The 21,094-nt window shown below is 43.5% G+C and overlaps 1 protein-coding gene across 1 annotated transcript in view; it reads right to left on the reverse strand.

The window, feature by feature from the left end:
• Positions 1 to 15,313, reverse strand: part of TNFRSF11A (TNF receptor superfamily member 11a) — a 39,158-nt gene extending 23,845 nt beyond the window's left edge. The window contains exon 1 of the mRNA XM_066625733.1: positions 15,246 to 15,313. Coding sequence (XP_066481830.1) covers positions 15,246 to 15,305 — 60 coding nt within the window. The 5' untranslated portion in view covers positions 15,306 to 15,313. The remainder of the gene's footprint in view (positions 1 to 15,245) is intronic.
• Between the last annotated feature and the right edge of the window lie 5,781 nt (positions 15,314 to 21,094).

Consider the following 21,094-nt stretch of genomic DNA (forward strand, 5'->3'; position numbering starts at 1 on the left):
AAATCCAGAGCCGGAGTCCCTGAGGCAGTTTATGGCTGAACACAGTCACGTTCTGGCAACTGGGAAGGCAGCTCATCTGAGAGAAGGAAAACTCTTATCCCAAACCTCCACTGCCTTGTGGCTACATCCAGTTATGGAAAAGGCTTCAGGAGTCAACCTCGAGGCAAAATCCGGAGCCGGAGTCCCTGAGGCACTTCATGGCTGAACACAGTCACGTTCTGGCAACTCCTGCAATGCCACTGGAACCAACCATATTGGCTTCTGCCTTCTTTCCATTGGACCACGTCAGCGACGTGGAGAGGGGGGATTTGCTGCATGGGTAACAGCCTATCCTCCATACCTACTTTACCCAGGCTTCACGCACTGGAGAGGACACTCTGTTCCAGAGCCACTATTCAGAGCGTGATACCATGGTCTTCCGAGACTGAAGGATGCCAACAAACAAACATTGTACACCATTAAGGGATATTGCATTGCCATTCCAACAGTGACATTGTGTTGTACCTCCTGTACTGGACTATCCTGTACTATCTGTTATCTAACTGTTTCCTGTATTGGAAACTATCATTTACAACTGAGCTGTTGTATACTTGTTGTATATTTACTACAGCTATGTATACTTAAAATATTTAACATGCCATAACTCCAAAAATTAAGCAGATGGAACAACATTATAAAATAATATTTCTTTTAATTCACTTAAATAAAAGATATATTTAAACTTACTTTATCCTTATATTCTGCAACCCTACCCACCCCCGCTGCTCATCTTTGGTCACTAAACTTTTATCTGGTTAAAGTCTTCCATTTATAAATGATTTACAGGTACACAAAATACAATCACCATATGGAAAATAGACTATGAACTTGCTGAGTTATCAAGCAGTGCCTTCCTCATACACTCAGTGTGTTATGGACCCTCATATACTTTTATCCATGTGGATAATTGACAGCCCAATCCTAGCCACACTTTCCTGGGAGTAAGCCCCATTGACTCTAATGGGACTTACTTCTGAGTAGACATGCATAGGATTGGGCTGTAAAACAGTAATGTTAATCATTGCCATCTTTTGCACATACTTTCCGGTTTATCCAGTGCAACTTATAGCTCACTATCTCATACAGTCAGTGGAATACACTGTAAACAGCTTCTCACCTCATATAAGTTTAATTTAGTTTATTTATTCAATGGTCTCAGACCATTTAACAGTCTCATATAAGTAAAAAACAGAAATTAGGAGGCTTAAAGAGACAAAACCCAATAAATTGTCCTAGTGGCTATGAGCATTTTTTGCTAAGCATTATCATAAGAATATGCCATTTGCCTTGCTGGACCAGACCAAAAGTCCAACTTATCTAGTGTTCTGCTTTGCATAAACTAGCCAGATGCCTCTAGAACAGCTATTTTCAACCTTGTTCATCTCATAGCACACTAACATTGTCGAAACACCATCCATTTTTTGACAAGGCACATGTTGCCAGTGGGGGACTCACATCCACATCAGTCCTACTAAGAAATGACCTTCCCCCAAATTCCCACAGCACACCTGTGGACCACTCCCACAGTACAGTGGATGAAAATGACTGCTCTAGGAACTCACAAGCAGGTCATGTAAGATGATTCCATTTTCTGTTGTTTGTCCATCCGCAATGTATAGCCATAGAGCAGGGGTGCTCAAACTTTCAACTTTAGGGATGCTGGACCTTTAACAAGTGTATAGAAGAGAGAATTGCAGCAGGTGCAACTTGTCATCCCACAGATGACAAGCTGCACCTGCTGAAATTCTCTCTTCTATACACTTGTTAAAGGTCCAGCATCCCTAAAGTTGAAAGTTTGAGCACCCCTGCCATAGAGCATAGAGGCTTTTTGTTTGCTTGTTTGTTTTTTGGCCACTGACAGTTTTGTCTTCCATGAGCCTGTCTAATATACAGCCCATGGTGGTGATCACATTTTATGAAGGTCTGTAGTTTCTGTCAAATGAATGGTGCGTTGACAATGTTAGTGTGCTGTGAGATGAACAAGGTTGAAAATGGCTGTTCTAGAGGCATGAGTTTGCCACCATGTCCCTCCAAACACTCAAAGCAGGTGTTTCAGTTGGCCTTGTGCAGGGGTTGCCCCAGTGGTAATGCACCACACTGTGCATGTTGTTGTAAGCGGGTCAGCTGGTGCATGTGTGGTAATTTGGTAAGCTGGTTGTCGGCCCTGTTCCTGTCATGTAGCAAACAGAACCTTGCCACATTCTTGCTTCCCTAGATCTTGCATCCCTGGACATTGACACCTGGGTGTGTGTGTTATTTGCGTCCCACTACAGCTGGGCAACAAAAGTCATATTATGAGCCAGCCCTAGCCCTATCCTAATTCCAGTCCTAACTCTAACCTCACCTTTGTGTTTTAAAAATAAAAAGTATATCTAATATGTTATATGTATTGGGGCACAAATGTCCAGGATGCAAAAAGAAGAGGTGCAAATGTCCAACAGTAGGATGCATTTGACCCGGACAAAGTTGTCCAGGATGTGGTGGTCTGGTCACTCATTCAAACAATGGAATTAGCAAGTGGCCATACAGTATTCACATCATGGAATAGGGCTGTCTATGTGGACCAAATGACCAGTGTAAAGGTTCCCAAACGTGGGCCACAAAGTTACTTTCTTCCTTTGCATTGTCAATCGACAAGTTCCTCTTTTGATGAGAAACTTCAACAACGATGAGAGCTAAATAGGGGCAAAGGCTGCAGTTTTCAGGAACAATATGCAAATCTACCAAGAACGTAGAGAGGAGAGCAGGAAACCTATAAAATAAATCCAGGAGAGTTCCTCTTACTTTGCAAGTTTTGTTGTCACATACGTATAATAAACCCATTTATAAATTTGCCAGCTTTTCAAAGGAAAGCAAGGTCTGTTTCTAAACTGTTTTAGTTGCACTTTGCAACACTGTTCCAAGACAATGGGAGCGCTTTGTGTAGCAATATCATTTCTCGATAAGCAGCTTAGAGTAAAGCAATAAAGAGCCACTTTCTTCTTTGTACGACAAGGTAAACAAAGCATAAAGTCAACGTTCAGCGCTTGTTTACCTTTGACTCTGTTTCTTCAACATTTCTCCCCCCCCCCCCAATGCTTTAAGCAAGTTGCAATTTCTTCCCCACACGAAATGGATTCAGTTCAGGTGCAGGTCAGCTATGTGCTGAAGGAAGCGTGCGTCTAGAAGTGGGCAAGCAAGAGGCACTTTAACAATATCTGAGAAATATTTAATCTGGGAGGCACTGGATCAAGGCTGGCTCCAGGCAGGGAGGAGGGAAACAGAATTCAAGGGAAATAGATAGTTGCCCCCTAAAGGATTTTGTGCGCTGACTACAGCAGCCCTGAGCCTCTCTCTTTTTTTGTTGAAACACTTAAAAGGCCCAGTGGAACTACAGCTCCCATAGTGGTAGGCCCTCCACAGGATGATTGGCATTTGCCCACATCAGGTGCTATGCGCTGCTGCACTGGACCAATGGGGTCCCCTTTATCCAACTTGCCTGGCCTTGTGGTGAAACCTTTCCTGCTGTCACACTTTCTATCATTTCGTTAGTTTTGGATTGAAAAGCGATTTTCTCCTGCCTTCAGTCCTTCAAGAAGCACATTCAAACTGTGTGAGAGTTTCAGAGTCCTGTGTGAAACTACCTCCAACCCTGGCATATTTTTACCCTGAGTGCAACTGCAAAGAGTTGTCCTGCTGCGTTCTGTGGGATATGCAGTCTATGTGTGTTTGCAACGACTTGAGCAAAGAAACCTTGCCAGCGTAAGAAAAAGGAATTGTATCGGTCATACATTTCTACTCCTCCCCCTTAGTATAGAAAGACATATCCAGCCGAGACAGACGGGTACCGTGAAAGGGGATGGAGCCAGCAGAATTCAAAGAGCTACCCGCAGAATGGTTTAAAGGAACATTTATTTATGGAGATGCTGAGCAATTCAGTTGCAGTGTCACGGACTGCTAACAGTGGTTCTTGCTCAAATGACTGTTCAGAGGGAGACACATCGTTGGCAGAGGATAGAGTTGCAGAGGCCTTTTCTTTTTCAAGAAAATAAAACCTGGGAGAGCAACCTAGGGGGTTTCCATAGGCCTTTTGGCACATCAATTCTAGCCTATCACCAGAGGCCTTTTGCGAATTACTTGTAGGGATCATCTCTTCGTTTTGAGTTAACAAAGGTAACCAGAACCATCTGGAATTAGGGGTCAAGGCCTTCTGTGTTCTGTGGGTGTGTAGATTCCTGACTGTTTAAAGCCTTGGAACCTCACTTTTTGAGGATGTGTAAGCGTTTGGTTTACTGTACTAGAAGCTCACTGGGACACTTGTTCATATTTTACTTTGAAAACTGAGTACTAATAGGATTATATGACCTTAGTGACAGTGTAATGCATGGAATCCAGTTGTCTGTCAATGGAACTGTGATACAGGACCAGATGATTAGTTTATAGCACAGCAAAAGACATTCTTGTTTTTCTCAAGGAAATATTTGTGTTTATGGAGAAGAATGCATTTTCCTCCATGGAGAAGACTGCAATATATTGGAGATGGGGAAATGCAGTTTCTTTTCCCTTCTTGCTTAAAAAGCATAGAAAGCAGTAGTACAGATGTCAATGTCGGTGGCATCACAGATGATTGCCAATGCAACTTCCTTGGCCAAGACAGTGCCATGTCTTACCCTAATGTCAGAGCCCAGTTTGTAAATGGGGAAGCTGCAAAGGAGCTGAAATGGACCAGGATCAAACTATGAAGAAGCCCCTTATCAATTTCATATGTAATGGGTTGTATTCAAAGGAAGTGAGGTATGACCAAGGGCCCAATCCTATCCAACTTTCCAGCAGTGATGCAGCTGTTCCAACAGGGTGTGTACTGAATACTGTGGTGGAGGGGCAGTCACAGAGGCCTCCCCAAGGTAACAGAGTGTTTGTTCATTTATGTCAGGGCTCCATTGCAACTGCATTGATGCTGGAAAGTTGGATTGGGCTCTAAGTTCCATTGAAATCACCGAGACTAACAGCACAATCTTATGCAGGTCTACTCAGGAGAAAGCCCCATTGTGTTAAGGAGGGCTTATTCCCAGGAAAGCGTGCATAGGATTGCAGCCTTTCTTTAGATATATAACTCGCTCTTTTGACAGCAATTAGTTCCATCTCTGGTGTGAAGCTCCACTTTGCAGGCAGGCTGTCTCGTGCAATGCTCACATTTTTCCAACCCTTTCCAAGTAAATTTCGAAGAAAGTTGGAAAATGTCTTCTTCATCCAATGCCTTAAACCTTTGATTTAAAGGTGAAGATGGATGTAACAAATCAATAAATGCACATTGCCAGGCTGCCAAATTATAAAGCCAGAATCAGATTGCCAGTAAAGAACTTATGTCCACTGTCAAACGTTATATCTGTCTTCAAATTTACTTTCACAAGCACAGAGCAGCAACTGTTACCCTGCACATGCCTGATCTTGTCTGATCTTGGAAGTTAAGCAGGGTCAGGCCTGGTTAGTACTTGGATGGGAGACTGCTTGGGAATACCAGGTGCTGTAGGCTTATACCATAGTCTTTCGAGACTGAAGGTTGCCAACCATTTTCACAAGCACAACCTAATTTTTGTTGTTGTGTGGTACCGATTAAGTATTTTGCAAACAAGATAGCAACAATGAGTGGCCTTCACTTATGAGTGATATAAAAGAACCTTCAGAGATGGAGCATACAGTATACAGTCATGTAAAAGAAACTTCGGAGATGGAGCATACAGTGCAACCATTATAGACAATGCAATACAGTATATGCCATAAAATGTGTGTGGGGGGGGCTTGCCTTGCACATCCATGAATGACTGCAATCTACATTGTATGCAATATCAGACGAAAAATCTGTCACTTAAGAACACAGAAGCTGGCTGGGTTTAAGCAGAATCAGAAACATTATCAAATAAGGCACAGAAGAATCTCTGTAGCTCTAGACATCACTTCCAGGTCTTTAATCCAAAACAAGTCTTAAAACGAGAAGGAAATGGTTTTTGTGATGTCAGCTTTCCAGCGAGGGTTGTAAACCACATCACTAAATTTCCATCCCAGAAGCAAATATGCAGTCAGAAAATGTGAATGGCTAAGGCATTTTTCTGAATATTTTTCTTAAAAGTCTTCCCTACAATAAGCAATGAGTCATAAATGGGATAAAGAGATTCTGAAATCCTATGAACTATCCAGAGAAAACAAGATAGATGCATGAAAAATCTTTTCCCCCCTCCAATAATTGTACTGCACTGTGTAATGGTCTGTCTAGGACAGCAATTTTCAACCTTTTTCATCTCATGGCACACTAACCAGGCACTAAAATTGTCAAGGCACACCATCAGTTTTTGGACAATTCACAAGGCACACCCATTGACAGCAGGGGCTCACATCTCCCAGTGGCCCTACTAACAAACGGCCCTCCCCCAAACTCTCCTGGCACACCCACAAACCATCTGCGGCACACCAGTATGTGGTTGATGATGGCTAGTCTAGGAGAAAGCTAAGCCACTGGTCAGGAAAATCGTTATCAGGAAAACCATTATTAGCTATTAGCCTACAATGAACAACAGCACTCAAACCAGTGGAATTCTTGGTTTTGATTTAAGGATGAGGTGTAAAAATAGTGGTATGATACTGGCCAGTCACAGTCTGTAGAGACTGTGGCTTTGTTGATGGATAGAGGATGGGCTACAGTTCAGTCACAGAACAAATCCCAGCATCTCCAATATAAAAGGACAATAGCAGAGCTGGGCAGGATCTCTGCCTGAGGTCTTGATGAGCCATTGATAGTCAGAGAAGACAACATTGGATTGGATGGACCAAGTGTCTTACAGCCCAATCCTATGCATGTCTACTCAGAAGTAAGTCCCATTATAGTCAATGGGGCTTACTCCCAGGTAAGTGTGGATAGGATTGCAGCCTGAATTCATTTGCAAGGCAACTTCATCCAAAGTGAATTAAATAAAAACAGAGTGTGGTTGTTGCTGAAACGACGCTTCAACCAGCTTCATATGTATGTATTTACTGGAGTTCAACAAATGAAAGTATGGGTCATGATCCAGGCAAAGCTGAACACTTTAATGATGATGATGATTGAAGTACTTCAAACCTTTGGAGAGTGCACTGGTAAGTGAAGGGAATGGCATAAGGGCAATGCAGCTCTGAGGTAAGGGAGCAAACATTCCCTGACTTTGAGGAGGCCTCCGTGAGTGACACCCAACTGCAGGATGCAGCACACATCCCATTGGCACCGCTATGCCAGTGCTGGAAAGCACTGACATAAGGGGTTAGGATTGCACCCATAATGAAGTAAGCAAAAGCTTGCTCAGTCCATGTCAGTTTGTGGACATTTTAAGCTGCAGAGTGAGAGACACTGTCCATTTAATTATTTAGGCAAAAGTTTGGCCTATTTCTTTGGCTAATGCATTGCTGATTTGATAACTAAAACAAACACTTGATGTTTTCTTAAATGGTATGCGGTTATTCGTGCATGTCAGGAGAATCAGGAATAAAACCATTAAACATTATAGTTATTATTAAAAATATTTATGTATCACTTTTCAACAGAAAAGGTTCGTAAAGTGGCTCCCATAATAAAACAGATAAAGGCAGGCACTGGCATAGCTAAGGGGGTGCAGGGGATAGAAACTGCACTGGGCAACAAGCTGAGCTTGACACTAGTGGCCAAAATTGTGAAAATTGGTATGTACGAATAATACCATCATGTTATATATCATTGGAAAGGTAATTTAATGCAGAATGCAATGAAACAAGCTGCATTAGAATATATGTATTCTATCAAACGTTATGACCAATTCACCAAAAATGAAAACACAACTGCCCTACGGAACAAAAAGTGGATTTCTTTAAAATGACCTATGAGACTGATTGCTCTGAGGTTGTTCTGAGAGCCAATGAGATATTATTATGATACAGCATGAAACCAATTAGATGTTATGATATATACCATCTACTGAAATGACTATGGTATGGATAGTATACCTCCTGTCACACACACACACACACACTCTGGCATTTATATAGCACTCTTCAGGAGAATTTGAAGAGCATTACATATAGTTTTCTCAATACTGTATCATATGCCAAGCAATCTACATAGGTCTATTTGCTGTTGAAGATAATGAGGGACTACTTAGAGTAGTGGTTCTCAAACTTTTCAGAGGCCTTGTCTGCTGCCTGATTTCTAAATGCCAAGGGATGTGGCTATATTGGTGATTGGGCAGCAGTGCCCCCCCCCCCCAAGTAGCAACTTGTTTAACCCTTGATACACATTGCCTAATCCAACCTGTCAGTTTTGTGAACCAGCAAAAATTGGGTCACAACCCACTGGTGGGAACATTCATTGCTTACATAGCATGACATGAGAGCCATTCCACACACTATGAGGCATGAACATTTTGGAATGTGCCACTTTAGATCACTGGGGAGAGGTCATATTTTTGAATCCCCCCCTATGTAAAAAGCCTCCTCAGTTTAGCAAACTAGCTCACAAGTGCTTTAGTTTCCCCAACAATGTTAGCAACAAAAACATTCAGTATGTGTTACTATCTTATCACGCATTTTAAATTGTGCCCACATAACCCAAATGCACAATATGAGTCCATGTTTGATGGATCACAAGCACAGTCAAAAAAAGAAAGGACAATGGTTGCATGCTTCTGGATTGTGTTGTATCATCAGGAGATTTCCTGCCCAAAGTTACTCTTTGTGCCCAACCACTGTCTTACTAGGTACCTAACCACATTGTGTAGATTTATTTATCTATAGTGCACGTTTTTTTTCCATGTACATTTTTTTGTGCATGGAATGGAAGACAATACTATTCTTCGCACCAGGTACAAAATTAGAATGAGGAACATATTGAGGATGTGGTGAAGGCCAAAGATTTCACAAGATTCAGAGAGGAACTGGTGATTTTTAAAGCCGACATGAATATATACAACTGCAATCGCTAATCCTAAGAAATTTGGGAGAAACAAAAATGTCACCTAGAATTTCCTACTCTTGACACAAAGTGAACCAATTCAGAATGCAAATAAATTTACAAAACAACTTGAGGATGCAACCACAAAAATCACATTTCTTTTTTGACTAACTATAGGCCTGTCAAGTTTGATTTGGAAGCAAGGTGAGAAAAATGGATAGCGTCCGTTCATTTCTCAACTCCATGCCTACTTATCACAACTACTTTCCAGGAGAAAGGGCAGGCCTCACTCAAGGCCCAGTCTTGAACAGTGCGTGCCGGCTTACCATGCGCAACTATCGCAAACATGCCATAAGGCCACAAGGAGGAGGGCATGATCAGTGGAGCTTGGCTCCACCTGATCCTGAGCCCCATGTCAAGCTGTGTGGCCTGACATGGGATGCTCCGATTCTGCACTGGCTCAAAAGCTGTTGCAGAATCAAGTTCCCTTTCTCCAAGGAACCGCTGTGGGCTGCCCAGTTGTGTGTTGGATGTGGCAGTAGCTATTTTGGCGCTGCAGCACCCCTGTTCCAGGCAGCTCAGGATTGGGCTGTCAGCCAGTTGCCCCCCCCCCCATCCTACAAACTTCATGATTATCCTAAGGAAGTGTGAGGTGGAGAGTTTTTGCAGACAACTTGTGGCCAACACTAAAGCAGTTAAGGGTGGGGCTAGTCTTGCTTTTCCATCCCTGTCCTGTGTAGCCTAAAGTAGCTGTGGCATCCAGGCCTGAGGAGTGTTTTGTGGCCCCCAGTCGGAAGCTGTGTTCAGTTTGTACTGGAGAAGTCAGTGCTGTTCTACATTGCACTTTTTCTTCATCCTTCATCCGGCTCTATTTTGGTGATAGTAGGTACACATATGGCCCCTTTCCCCACAATTCAGGGACAGTTTTCAAAAAGGGGAGGCCATAGCTTCCCCACGTTGTGTCCCAGTTTGTGCTGGCTGACTCATTCAGTGCAAGGAGGTGTGGGTAAGTTTTGCTCTCCACTTTATTGTGCTTTATTTTTTCCCCATAGAAATGAATGGCAGTGATACACTTAGGAAAAGTTTATTCACCTGGGCTTGCCACAGGACCATCAGTTTGATGAGGGTAAGTTTTAGCATCACCCTTTAGCCCTTGTGTATCTTGACTGCCCCACCAAGAGACAAACACCATATGTTGTATTTTATTGTTATAATAACCTATTACAGTGGTTTGCAAAAGTTTTACAGCTGCCTGATTTATAAATGCCAAGGGGGTTTTGTAGCAAGTAGCAGCCTGTCTAACCCTTGATGCACGTAGCCTAATCTGCCATATCAATTTCATGAACCACCAAAAATTGGGGCAGGAGGTCTGGTCTAGAGGGTTGAGCCTCCATTTGCCTGAAGATAACATCCGAAGGTCGCCAGTTTGAGGCCACTGGCACCGTGTGACCTTGAAGCAGCTGACAAGCTGAGCCGAGCTATTCCATCTGCTCTGAGCGTGGGAGGATGGAGGCCAGAATGTGTGGCCAGATCAAGAAAGAATCATCTGAGTGTTGTGGTTTCTTGAAAGATAGAACCTTTCAAATTGTAAAAATCCCTACGGGGATTTAAATTGCCTGCCCATGTAAACCGCCTTGAATAAAGTCCGAGGAGAAATCTAAGGACATAGAAAGGCGGTATAGAAATACCTGTATCATTATTATTATTATTAAAATTGGGTCACGACCCACTGGTGGGTCTCACACCCACACTTTGAGCATCACTGCTTTTATAAGGCTATTTCGCCATCATTTGCTGAAAAGATGGAGCATAAATCTTCAAGCAACTAGAAAATATTGGTACTTGGAACAGCACTGATATGTCTTAGCTGGCTGTGCCTTAAATCTCAGGCATAGGAATATACTTTAACAGCAGTAAAGTGACCTGAGATTGTGCTAGTAGTCCACACAATCATGTTCATCCCTCAGCAGTGGTGTACCAAGGTCATTTGCCAGCAAGGGCTTGTAAATTTTTGGCATCCCTCCCATCACAAAATTATTTTCCGTTACAGTCATGATATCAAATGAATTATTATAATGGCCACAAAAGAAGCCCAGACAGGGAACATTTTCTTTTATTGAACTTTGTGTTTATAAATTATATATACTTTGTAAGTTTATATATTGATATATAATTTTGTAATGTCATATATATATAGTCATACCAATAAACCACTGAAAAATAAGTTTAAAAGGAATAAGTATTCTTGAAAGAGAAGTTTAAACATGGTTGGGCAGCATCTTGGACACCACCCTGCAGCCTGGCACCCAGGGCTGCCCCCCTGGGCACTCTCTTCCAAAGTCCCTCAGTGAAAGTAGCTTTAGGTAGTGACTTGACCAGTGTGTGTGAATGAGCCATCACAACTTAGAACCTCACAGACAGAACTTGAACCACAGACATCCAGCATAATCCTATTCATGTCTACTCAGAAGTAATTTCCATTATGTGGGTCCCTTACCCAGAGGAGACTTCCTGCCTGCTAAATTCCCCCACGGGATGCAGCATAAGCCGTGCCAGCACCATTGCGTTGACATGGGAGAATTTGCGCTGAATCAGGCTGCCTGTTCTAGCCTAAGAGTCTAAGGGCACAATCCTAACCAGGTCTAGTCAGAAGTAAGTCCTATTTTGTTCAATAAAGAAAATCTTTATTCCATTTACACCACACCTTTCTCCAACAAAGCTCCAAGCAACCTACATAGCTGATGGCATCTGGCCTGGATGCCTTTAAAAGGGGATTGGACAGGTTTCTGGAGGAAAAATCCATTATGGGTTACAAGCCATGATGTGTATGTGCAATCTCCTGATTTTAGAAATGGGCTATGTCAGAATGCCAGATGCAAGGGAGGTCACCAGGATGCAGGTCTCTTGTTATCTGGTGTGCTCCCTGGGGCATTTGGTGGGCCGCTGTGAGATACAGGAAGCTGGACTAGATGGGCCTATGGCCTGATCCAGTGGGGTTGTTCTTATGTTCATAGGGTTACCAGGCAGTCTCCCAGCCAGATACTTACCAAATCTAAACCTGCATTGCTTCAGCAAGATTGTGTGCATACATATGTACACTTTAGATGTGGGAACAGTGTCAAACCAAAGAGATTTTGGAAAGGAGTGTTCAGTAGCATAGATAGGACAACTGGCTATGAATGGTTGGACTCTTCCAAGAGAATGCTTCTGGGGAGCAGTTGAAAGTGGATTCAGTTTTTTCCAGCTGCAACTCAATAACTCTTTTACCTCCTGGAGGTACAGTGTATGTGTGTACACAGTGAAAGTGCACCAAGAACGACTATCTAGCTCTAGCTAAAAAAATATTATAGGACTTGGCTATTATAAGGAAAGGTGTAAAGTCTCAAAAGTGATAAAGAAAGTAAGGGGAGAGAATAAATACACACACAAATCATGTTCTACCCCCATAATAGACTCTTGTTAATGTCTACAAACACAGTCTGGTACGATTTAGGATTATGTTGACCCTCAAAGATATGGTCAGAAAACAGGTTGTGGTGAGTTCTAAAAAGTAATAACCACTAAACAGTAATCATTTTACTAATTCGGTAACATGAAAAATTACTAGTCACTGTGGCATCCATCTAGAAATTTTAATTGTTCAATTACATGCAAAATTATAAAAAAAAAGTGATGAAGATGTTTTATTTTGCAAAAAAAAAAAATGCTACATAAAACCAATAGAATGTGTGGGTTTTTAAAACTTTTCATTCTGTTGGGCTTAGAAACTGGAGAGTGGCTTGTGTTGCCTTCATACTTTTTCTATAGAAATTATAAACTCCCCGATCCAGGAATGTAAGAAAGCTGTTCCCTGCACACAAATTTGCATTCTATCGTACCATACAAGAGGATTAAAGTGGATCCAAAATAGCACATAGGATGGCATCTAGGATGGCACAGAATCCCATGGCTAAGCAGAGAGGAGTTGATCTGGATCAGTGGGCCAACACACAAAAATGGGGTTTGTGCAGTTCTACCAATGTGATCCACATTCTGCACAATGATGTGCTGAGGGAAATGTAGGTGGGAATAAGTACCATCATATACTACCTGCGGCAGTGTGAGTTATCAGTTGCATGTATCACTTTCTTGCATGTGACTATCTTTAGATGGGGGGCAAAGTGTGTCACAAAAAGTCATGATATTAATTTCTGGATTTGTATTGTTATGCAAAGCAGGATCAAACTAGGGCTACCATTTATTCATTTATGGCAAGACTTCTGTGATGTTACTGGAAAAGCTATACTGCTACCTTTCTGTCTACCATACAGGGACCAATTACCAGGGATATGCGATGTGAGGGTGGCAGGTGAGGCAGAACTTCCCCATTGTTCCCCACAGCAGCTGCCCTGCCTTGCTCCCAAGAAGGCTCTTCTTACACCCGCTTTCTCAGGGGCAGTTCTGCCTCACCTACTGCCCCTGCATCACATGTTCCTGCAATTAACATACACCCTAAAAAAAGTCAAACTAGACACTACACTCAGTAGGTGACTGGGACTAGCATTCTTGATTTTTAATCAATAAATAGCAGTCAGATCAGGCCCCTGTGGAATAAAGACTATGCTGTGAGTTTTTGAACCCTCTGCCTTAGCCACATCCCTCCCTCTGAATCAGCCCCCTATCGCTTCTATTTGCCCTGGTTTAAAAAAAAAGAAAAAAAGCTTTCATTGGTGCCATTGCTATTTACCAGTTTAGGATGGTAGTTAGGCATCATATCACAAAATAAGCAGTAAATAGTCTTTCACACCGACTTGTTCAAACAATGCCACTAGTATTCATAAGCGCTTCCAGATTGTTCAAAATACTTTCCATTTGCTTTAAATTTTCCAACAACCACAACCTTTTAAGGTAGAGCTGTGTTATTATCCTCATACCGCACAAGAGAGGTTGAAGTTAGGGGCCCCAGGTCACTGAATGCAGTTGGGTACTTCCTGTTGGATAGTTCTGTCTCAGAATGTCTATTTTGATACTATATATTATTTTAAACCAGCTGACTAGGATTTCATTTAAGAATCAGAGCAGTATGGTCTGATCAGAAACAATGTTGGCCTTTACTGAAGAATTGAAAGCCCTCAGATGGTCTTTATAGATCTGTCAGGGATTTATCACAATCTTTTTTTTTCTTCCCAATCAGTGCTGCTCAGTTAATTCCCTTGTTAAAAAATGGAAAATTAATAGAAACTGTCAGAAAAGAGAAAAACTGGGAGGTGCCTAAGAGTGAAACGTATTTTTGAAAAAGGCAAACAGAATGGGGAAGGGTTTTGGTTTTTTTTTACGACGAGACTTACCCTTTGGTTTATAAAAAGCATTTTAATGTTTGAACATGGAGTCGAGTTTATAGGAAAGCTTCCCAAGGGAAGTGGTCAAAAGCCACATCACTGGAGACATTTCCAGTTGGAAGAACACGAGCGAATACAAACTGCAATGGTAACCACCATCGGGTGAACTAACAGGTCGGTCCCAATGATTACATAGAAAGCACAAAACAGAGAGAATAGATAGCAGTGCTGTTGCGTACATTCTGCCAGGGTTGTTTTTCACCACATGCAAATTACAGTACATCCCTCAACAGTTTTTCTTTGCGTAGTCTCACACGGCTCACGTATTCTGACCAAATGAGTAGGACTGGCTTGTTTTCCTCCATGGTTTCGGCATTCAGGGATGCAGGGACAATAGGGAGCTATGTCTTTTGGACAAAGAAGAAAGCAATCAGAAAAAGAATGACCCTCTCTAACTGCCTTGTTCTTCTTTGCAGGGTATCTGCAGGAGCATCTCCTGCCACCCATGCCTTAATGCCAACCCAGAGGGCCTTTTTAAGGCTTTCCTCATTTGTCAAGGTGCAAATTGGGATGGTATCGTGGGCCTCCTCTGTAGTAGTGCTCCCTCTCCAGGGGAACCACACATGGCAATGTCTTTTGCCAGCTTCCAATGAGCAGTGAAGAATTCCCTTTTCAGGAGAGCTGTTGGCTTGCTGGAAGACAGCCACATTTTGTACAGTTCTTTTTAACCCTGCTGCTTTTCTTTACTGTATTGTAATTTGTGTACAACAGAGATAGTGTGTTTGTGAACTGGTGAAATAGCTTATATATATATATTTATAAGCTCCTGCAGGACCTTTGAGCTGAAGGTTGCAGGATGTCTGTATGATAAACCAAACCATGAAAAACAACTAGATCTACAGGGACTAAGAACCCTCAGCCCGCTCCTTCTCCCTCTCCCTCACATCCCCATGCAGCCTTACCTGTGTGTCAGTGATGAAAAGTGAGAGAAGGACAAGCCAGCAGCCTCCCCGGATAATCATGCTGTATTCCCCACTGCGACGCAGGAATAGAGTCCTCCAAACAGAGTCCTTAAGCCTCAGGCAGAGGCACGTTTCAGTGAGTGACTCTTCGCCTCATTCCTTGCAGCCACAAGCTCAGAAAGAGCAGCATGAAACAGAAAGCCCTCCCCTCTGGCTTCAGTTCCCACAGCATTTCCTCAGGACTCAACTTGCAGGGTGTGTGTGTGTGTATAACTCCCTCCTCGAGTACTTTTTTTGCTTCACTCCTTTTTTCAGAAGTTTCATCACAGTGTGTATGTTGAACATTGACCGGGGCCTCTTGGAGGCAGGGAAGGCACCAAATGGCACATTAACAAATAATGAGCTGCCTCCATTCAGAATATATACCATAGCTAGAAAAGGCACTGCACATTTTTTTCACTTTTGAAAAATTTGGTAATCCTACCTGGGCCTCATCCTCTGCAAATAGTGGTTCTCAAACTCTGGGATGGGACCCACCAGTAGGTTGAGGTCCAAATTTTTGGCGGGTTGTGAAACTGACAAGTGGATAGCTGACAAGGCAAATGTATTGAGCCCTATGGAAACCGAAATGGAGCAGCTTGTGCATGTTTACCTACAAACAAGCAAACACGCCCTGGTCCACTTCAAAGGCCAGGTGAAGGGGAATGCAAGGCTACCTCAATGGTCCAATGAACATGGAGCCCAACAAATGCTCCAGAAAGCAGTCCCATGTCCCCCACCATAGTGAGGATAAAAATGAAGGCCAGAGCAACTGATAAGGTGAAACTTTTTTTTTAGTCTTGTAAAGCCAGGTGGGTCCCGATAGAATGTTATTTTAAAAAGTGGGTCCTGATACTAAAACATTTGGGAACCATTGGTGGGGAGTACTTACATTGTCATTTGCAGTTGTTTCTGTTCCTACAAAACTTTTCAGGACCAGCCTTATCAACAATTTGGGTAGTAGGTATGGTCCGACGACACATGATCCAGCCACCTTACTGAAGCTTAAATAGTTCTAGGACTGAACAGTGCCTTGATATGAGTGACTGCCTGGGAACCCCATGTATGCTACTGAGTTCCATGGCAGACACAATGCAGGGCATGAATGTAATAAAACAATAGACATAGTGAGGCATCATGTTTTGGGATCCCAGGGTCATAAATAATTAGTTATTAGGTTCATATTTTCCCACCTGGGTGCCATTTGGATTTCTGCTTCAGGCCCCATAACAACTTGGACTAGCTAAGGTTCTACGTAATCATGCCCACATCTCCAGTCCTGGAATATGCTGCAGGGTCCTTATGAACAGAAGGAAAGCACTGCTGGATTGGGCAAAAGACCCATCTAGCCCATCATCCTGTTTTCCACAGGGACCCACTAGCTGCCTCTAGGAAGCCCACAAGCAGGGGAAGAAGGCGTACTTCTCTCCCATCATTGCTCCCCTGCAACTGGCATTCAAAAGCAAACTGCCACTGAACCAGGAGGTAGTGCAGAGCTATCATCTATTAGTAGCCATGGACAGACCTGTCCTCCATGAATTTGTTCAGCCACCCTTTAAAGATATCCAGGTGAACAGCCATCATGCCATCTTATGGCAAATAATCCCACAGACTGATTCAGTGCTGTGTAAAGAAGTACTAGCCTTCCAGCCCAATCCTACCACGAGCTTAAAACAGTGGATCTTGTGAAAGCCACATTGCTGTTGCACACTTTGGAGCTTCTGGCACAAGTGGCCAGCAGTTCCATGTGCATGCCAGAACTGCTTGGATGCTCCACCAGCGCAGGTAAGGTGCAGGTAAGTTTGTGAGAGGATTGGGGTGGGGATCCGACTGGGCTGAGGGTGGACTGGGGTAGATCTTGTCAGCAGCACTGATAACCTAGGCCTCAGGGACAGGCCTGACATGCACCCCTGGACCTATGCAGATTTATGCCAGCAAAAAAACTGGCATAGATGGGAGTAGGCCACTTGTCTTAAAATCTGGCCAACATCTGAGTAGGCCAGATGGTTCAAAATGGCCACGGGGAATAGTTGTGCTTTCTGTTCTTTAGTCAGTTACCAATCCATAAAAGGACCTGACTTCCAATTCCATGTCTACCAAGTTTACTTGAGTCTTTGGTGAAGAACTTTGTCAAAAGTTTTTAAAAAGTCCAAGTATGCAGTGTCAACTGGACCATCTCCATCTCCATGTCTGTTGATACTCCTAGAAGCTTAGTGATTACTTTTGCAAAAACCATGCTAATTCTTCTTCAACAAGGCATGTCCTTCTTTATGCTTCATAATGTCATCTTATGTTTTCCACTCGTCTGCACAGAACAGATGTTCAACTGACTGGTCTGTAATTTCCCAGACCATCCACTGATGTTACATTGGCTACTTTTCCATTTTTCTGGCACTCAGGCTGATTTAAGGGACAGGTTTCTTGTCTGTGAGATCAGCAAGTTCACATGTGAGTTTCTTGGGTAAATGCTATCTGGACCCAGTGATTTCATTAATGTTTATCAATATGCTAGAACCTCATCTCTGGTCGGCTTCTGTTTGACTCAGTTCATCAGACACCATCCCTGAGAAACGCCTTCCCCTGCCCAGCAAACAGTAACAGAAAGCAGGACAGATAATGGGTACTCAAAACATTCCCAATGCAAGACATGACTTTCAGGAACTGAACTTGTCAAGTTTCACAACTGGGAGGACTCAGGGCACAATCCTAACCAGGTCTACTCAGAAGTAAGTACTATTTTGTTCAGTGGGGCTTACTTTCAGGAAAGTGTGGTTAGGATTGCAGCCCAAAGTTCATTAGACCATGCTGTTGAAGGCTATGGGCAGGATGAAGGATTGGGTTCCCTGTTGCAATCAGCCCAGAGCCCCTAGAATTCTGTTGCCCCAGATAGTTGGCTGTATATTGCCTGTGGGATTGGGTCATCTTTGGGATCACTCCCCTGGCTAACCCAATTCTGAAAAGACAAGCATTTATACACTGTTGCTCAGGTGAACGTATGCTTACTTTGCAGTTGCCACCCTGAACTTTGGGATCAACCAGTACACTTTGTGCTGAGATCCTTTGTCAAGGTCTGCTCTTCCAAAGCTGGTGCCAGCTTATACTGTAACTGGAACAACCCTAAGACTTTTACTTCCTCTTTTACTTGTACAGATAAATTTGCAATTGTAAGCATGTTGCTTAGTCATCTCTGATTCAGACTATACTTTTTTCAAAAAAATTGGCATTAAACACAATTCTACCAAGTACATCTACATCATTAAGAGATGGGCTTAACACAGGCAGGAAACTGGAAAAGGGCACAATCCTAACCAGGTCTACTCAGAAGTAAGTCCTATTTTGTTCAATGGGGCTTACACTCAGGAAAGTGTGGTTAGGATTGCAGCCAATGTCTCTTTGCTGTTCTGATGATACTGTGCATCATGCTTCCCATGCACGCTCAAATTCCTTCAGGGGAGAGTGAAGCACCCCATAGCAACCTGTCCCACATGTCACCGCTATGTCTTAGTCTGGCCAGAGTAGATTTGTTGCTACCTTTCCTCTAAACCAGTAGTTTGGTGGCTCCTTAGACCTACTGGGCCATTGGCTGCCGCTCCCCATTAAGGCTACAATTCTATACATTGTATAGGGCAGTGTTTTCCACAAGGATTCCATAGCTCCCCTGGCTGGTTTACACAGCTCCCCAGGGAGCCATGGGTCACAGTTTGGGAACACTAATCTGTGGTAGCCTATTGATCTAGGCAGCCCTCAGCACTGAAGCCTGTGGACAGAAAGTGGTGCCAACTGATCTGGCTGCCTCTGATCACACAAGGTGTCCTTGCAGCATTTGGACTACTGGCAAGCAAGAAGGTAACTACCTTTTTAAAAAAAAATTGAAAAATAAAAATTTGCTGCCATCCCCACTCCCACTTGCTCAGCCCACAAGAGGCGCAAATGGCGACTGGAGTCTCTGACTGCTTGCTCCTCTTGATCTGGTGCCTACCCCCAGCCCCAGTCCCCTCCTGCTTGCCTCCAAGCACCCCCCCAGTCAGCAACCAAGTCCCCAGAGCAAAGAGAGCAAGTGACCAGAAACTGCAATCCCCACTGGTTCTCTCGCAGAGTGCCATTTTTTCAGGCACTTTTTGCAAGAGGCACGAGTGATGATCATGCAGGGGAGCAAATGCACAGGCAGGTGGCCAAACCATTGCCCCCAGGCAGCCTGCAGCCTGGTGCAATTGCTTCCCTTGCACCCCCTCTAGCTATGCCACTGACACAGAGTTGAGATTTCTACATTTTTGTGAATCAGTCTGAAAAGTAATCTTACAGTGTTGCTTCACTAGGCACTAAATCTATAGGGAATGTCAGCTGGAACTGCCTTCTGTATGCTGAAAAAATCAGTGCAACGAAGATCAAGGTTTGAAGGAAAGCACTACAATTCAGTTGCTAAAGTGTAGGAAGACCCAACCTCAAGCAGTGCATGAAAGATAGGCTGCAGGAAAAAAACATATGTACATTGCTCAAAGCATCTTACTTATAGATATATGGTGTATTGGCAACCTTCAGTCTCGAAAGACTATGGTATCGCGCTCTGAAAGGTGGTTCTGGCACAGCGTCTAGTGTGGCTGAAAAGGCCAATCCGGGAGTGACAATCCCTTCCACACCGGGAGCAAGTGCAGTCTGTCCCTGGTCTGTCTCCCTGGCTATGGGCCTTCCTTCTTTGCCTCTTAGCCTCAGACTGTTGGCAAAGTGTCTCTTCAAACTGGGAAAGGCCATGCTGCACAGCCTGCCTCCAAGCCGGCCGCTCAGAGGCCAGGGTTTCCCACTTGTTGAGGTCCATCCCTAAGGCCTTCAGATCCCTCTTGCAGATGTCCTTGTATCGCAGCTGTGGTCTACCTGTAGGGCACTTTCCTTGCACGAGTTCTCCATAGAGGAGATCCTTTGGGATCCAGCCATCATCCATTCTCACGACATGACCAAGCCAACGCAGGCGTCTCTGTTTCAGCAGTGAATACATGCTAGGGATTCCAGCACGTTCCAGGACTGTGTTGTTTGGAACTTTGTCCTGCCAGGTGATGCCGAGGATGCGTCGGAGGCAGCGCATGTGGAAAGCGCTCAGTTTCCTCTCCTGTTGTGAGCGAAGAGTCCATGACTCGCTGCAGTACAGAAGTGTACTCAGGACGAAAGCTCTGTAGACCTGGATCTTGGTATGTTCCGTCAGCTTCTTGTTGGACCAGACTCTCTTTGTGAGTCTGGAAAACGTGGTAGCTGCTTTACCGATGCGCTTGTTTAGCTCGGTATCGAGAGAATGAGTGTCGGAGATCGTTGAGCCAAGGTACACAAAGTCATGGACAACCTCCAGTTCATGCTCAGAGATTGTAATGCAGGGAGGTGAGTCCACATCCTGAACCATGACCTGTGTTTTCTTCAGGCTGATTGTCAGTCCAAAATCTTAAATAATCTACACTGGGATAGGGAAACAAAAATCAAATCTTTGCATCCAGAGCGGCTGCACAGTGCAGCTTGAGTGAATGAATGATGCAAATTTGGATAGCTGATCAAATTATTAAATGTAATTCTATTGATATAGTGCAGTCTCCATTTTTTATAGTATAATCCTATACTTGTCTATTCAGAAGTCCTGCTGTATTAAATGGGCATTACTCCCAAATGTGCATTACACACTTACCTGGGAATAAGCTCTATTTAACTTGATAAACATACTTAGCCTCAAATCCTCACCAACTTTCCTGCACTGACATAGCTTTGCCAGTGGGGCACGTGCTGCATCCTGCAGATGGGTGACAGTCATGGAAGCCTCCTCAAGGTAAGAAAAT

Source organism: Tiliqua scincoides, chromosome 4 (genome assembly GCF_035046505.1).
Source record: "Tiliqua scincoides isolate rTilSci1 chromosome 4, rTilSci1.hap2, whole genome shotgun sequence".
Lineage (NCBI taxonomy): Eukaryota > Metazoa > Chordata > Lepidosauria > Squamata > Scincidae > Tiliqua > Tiliqua scincoides.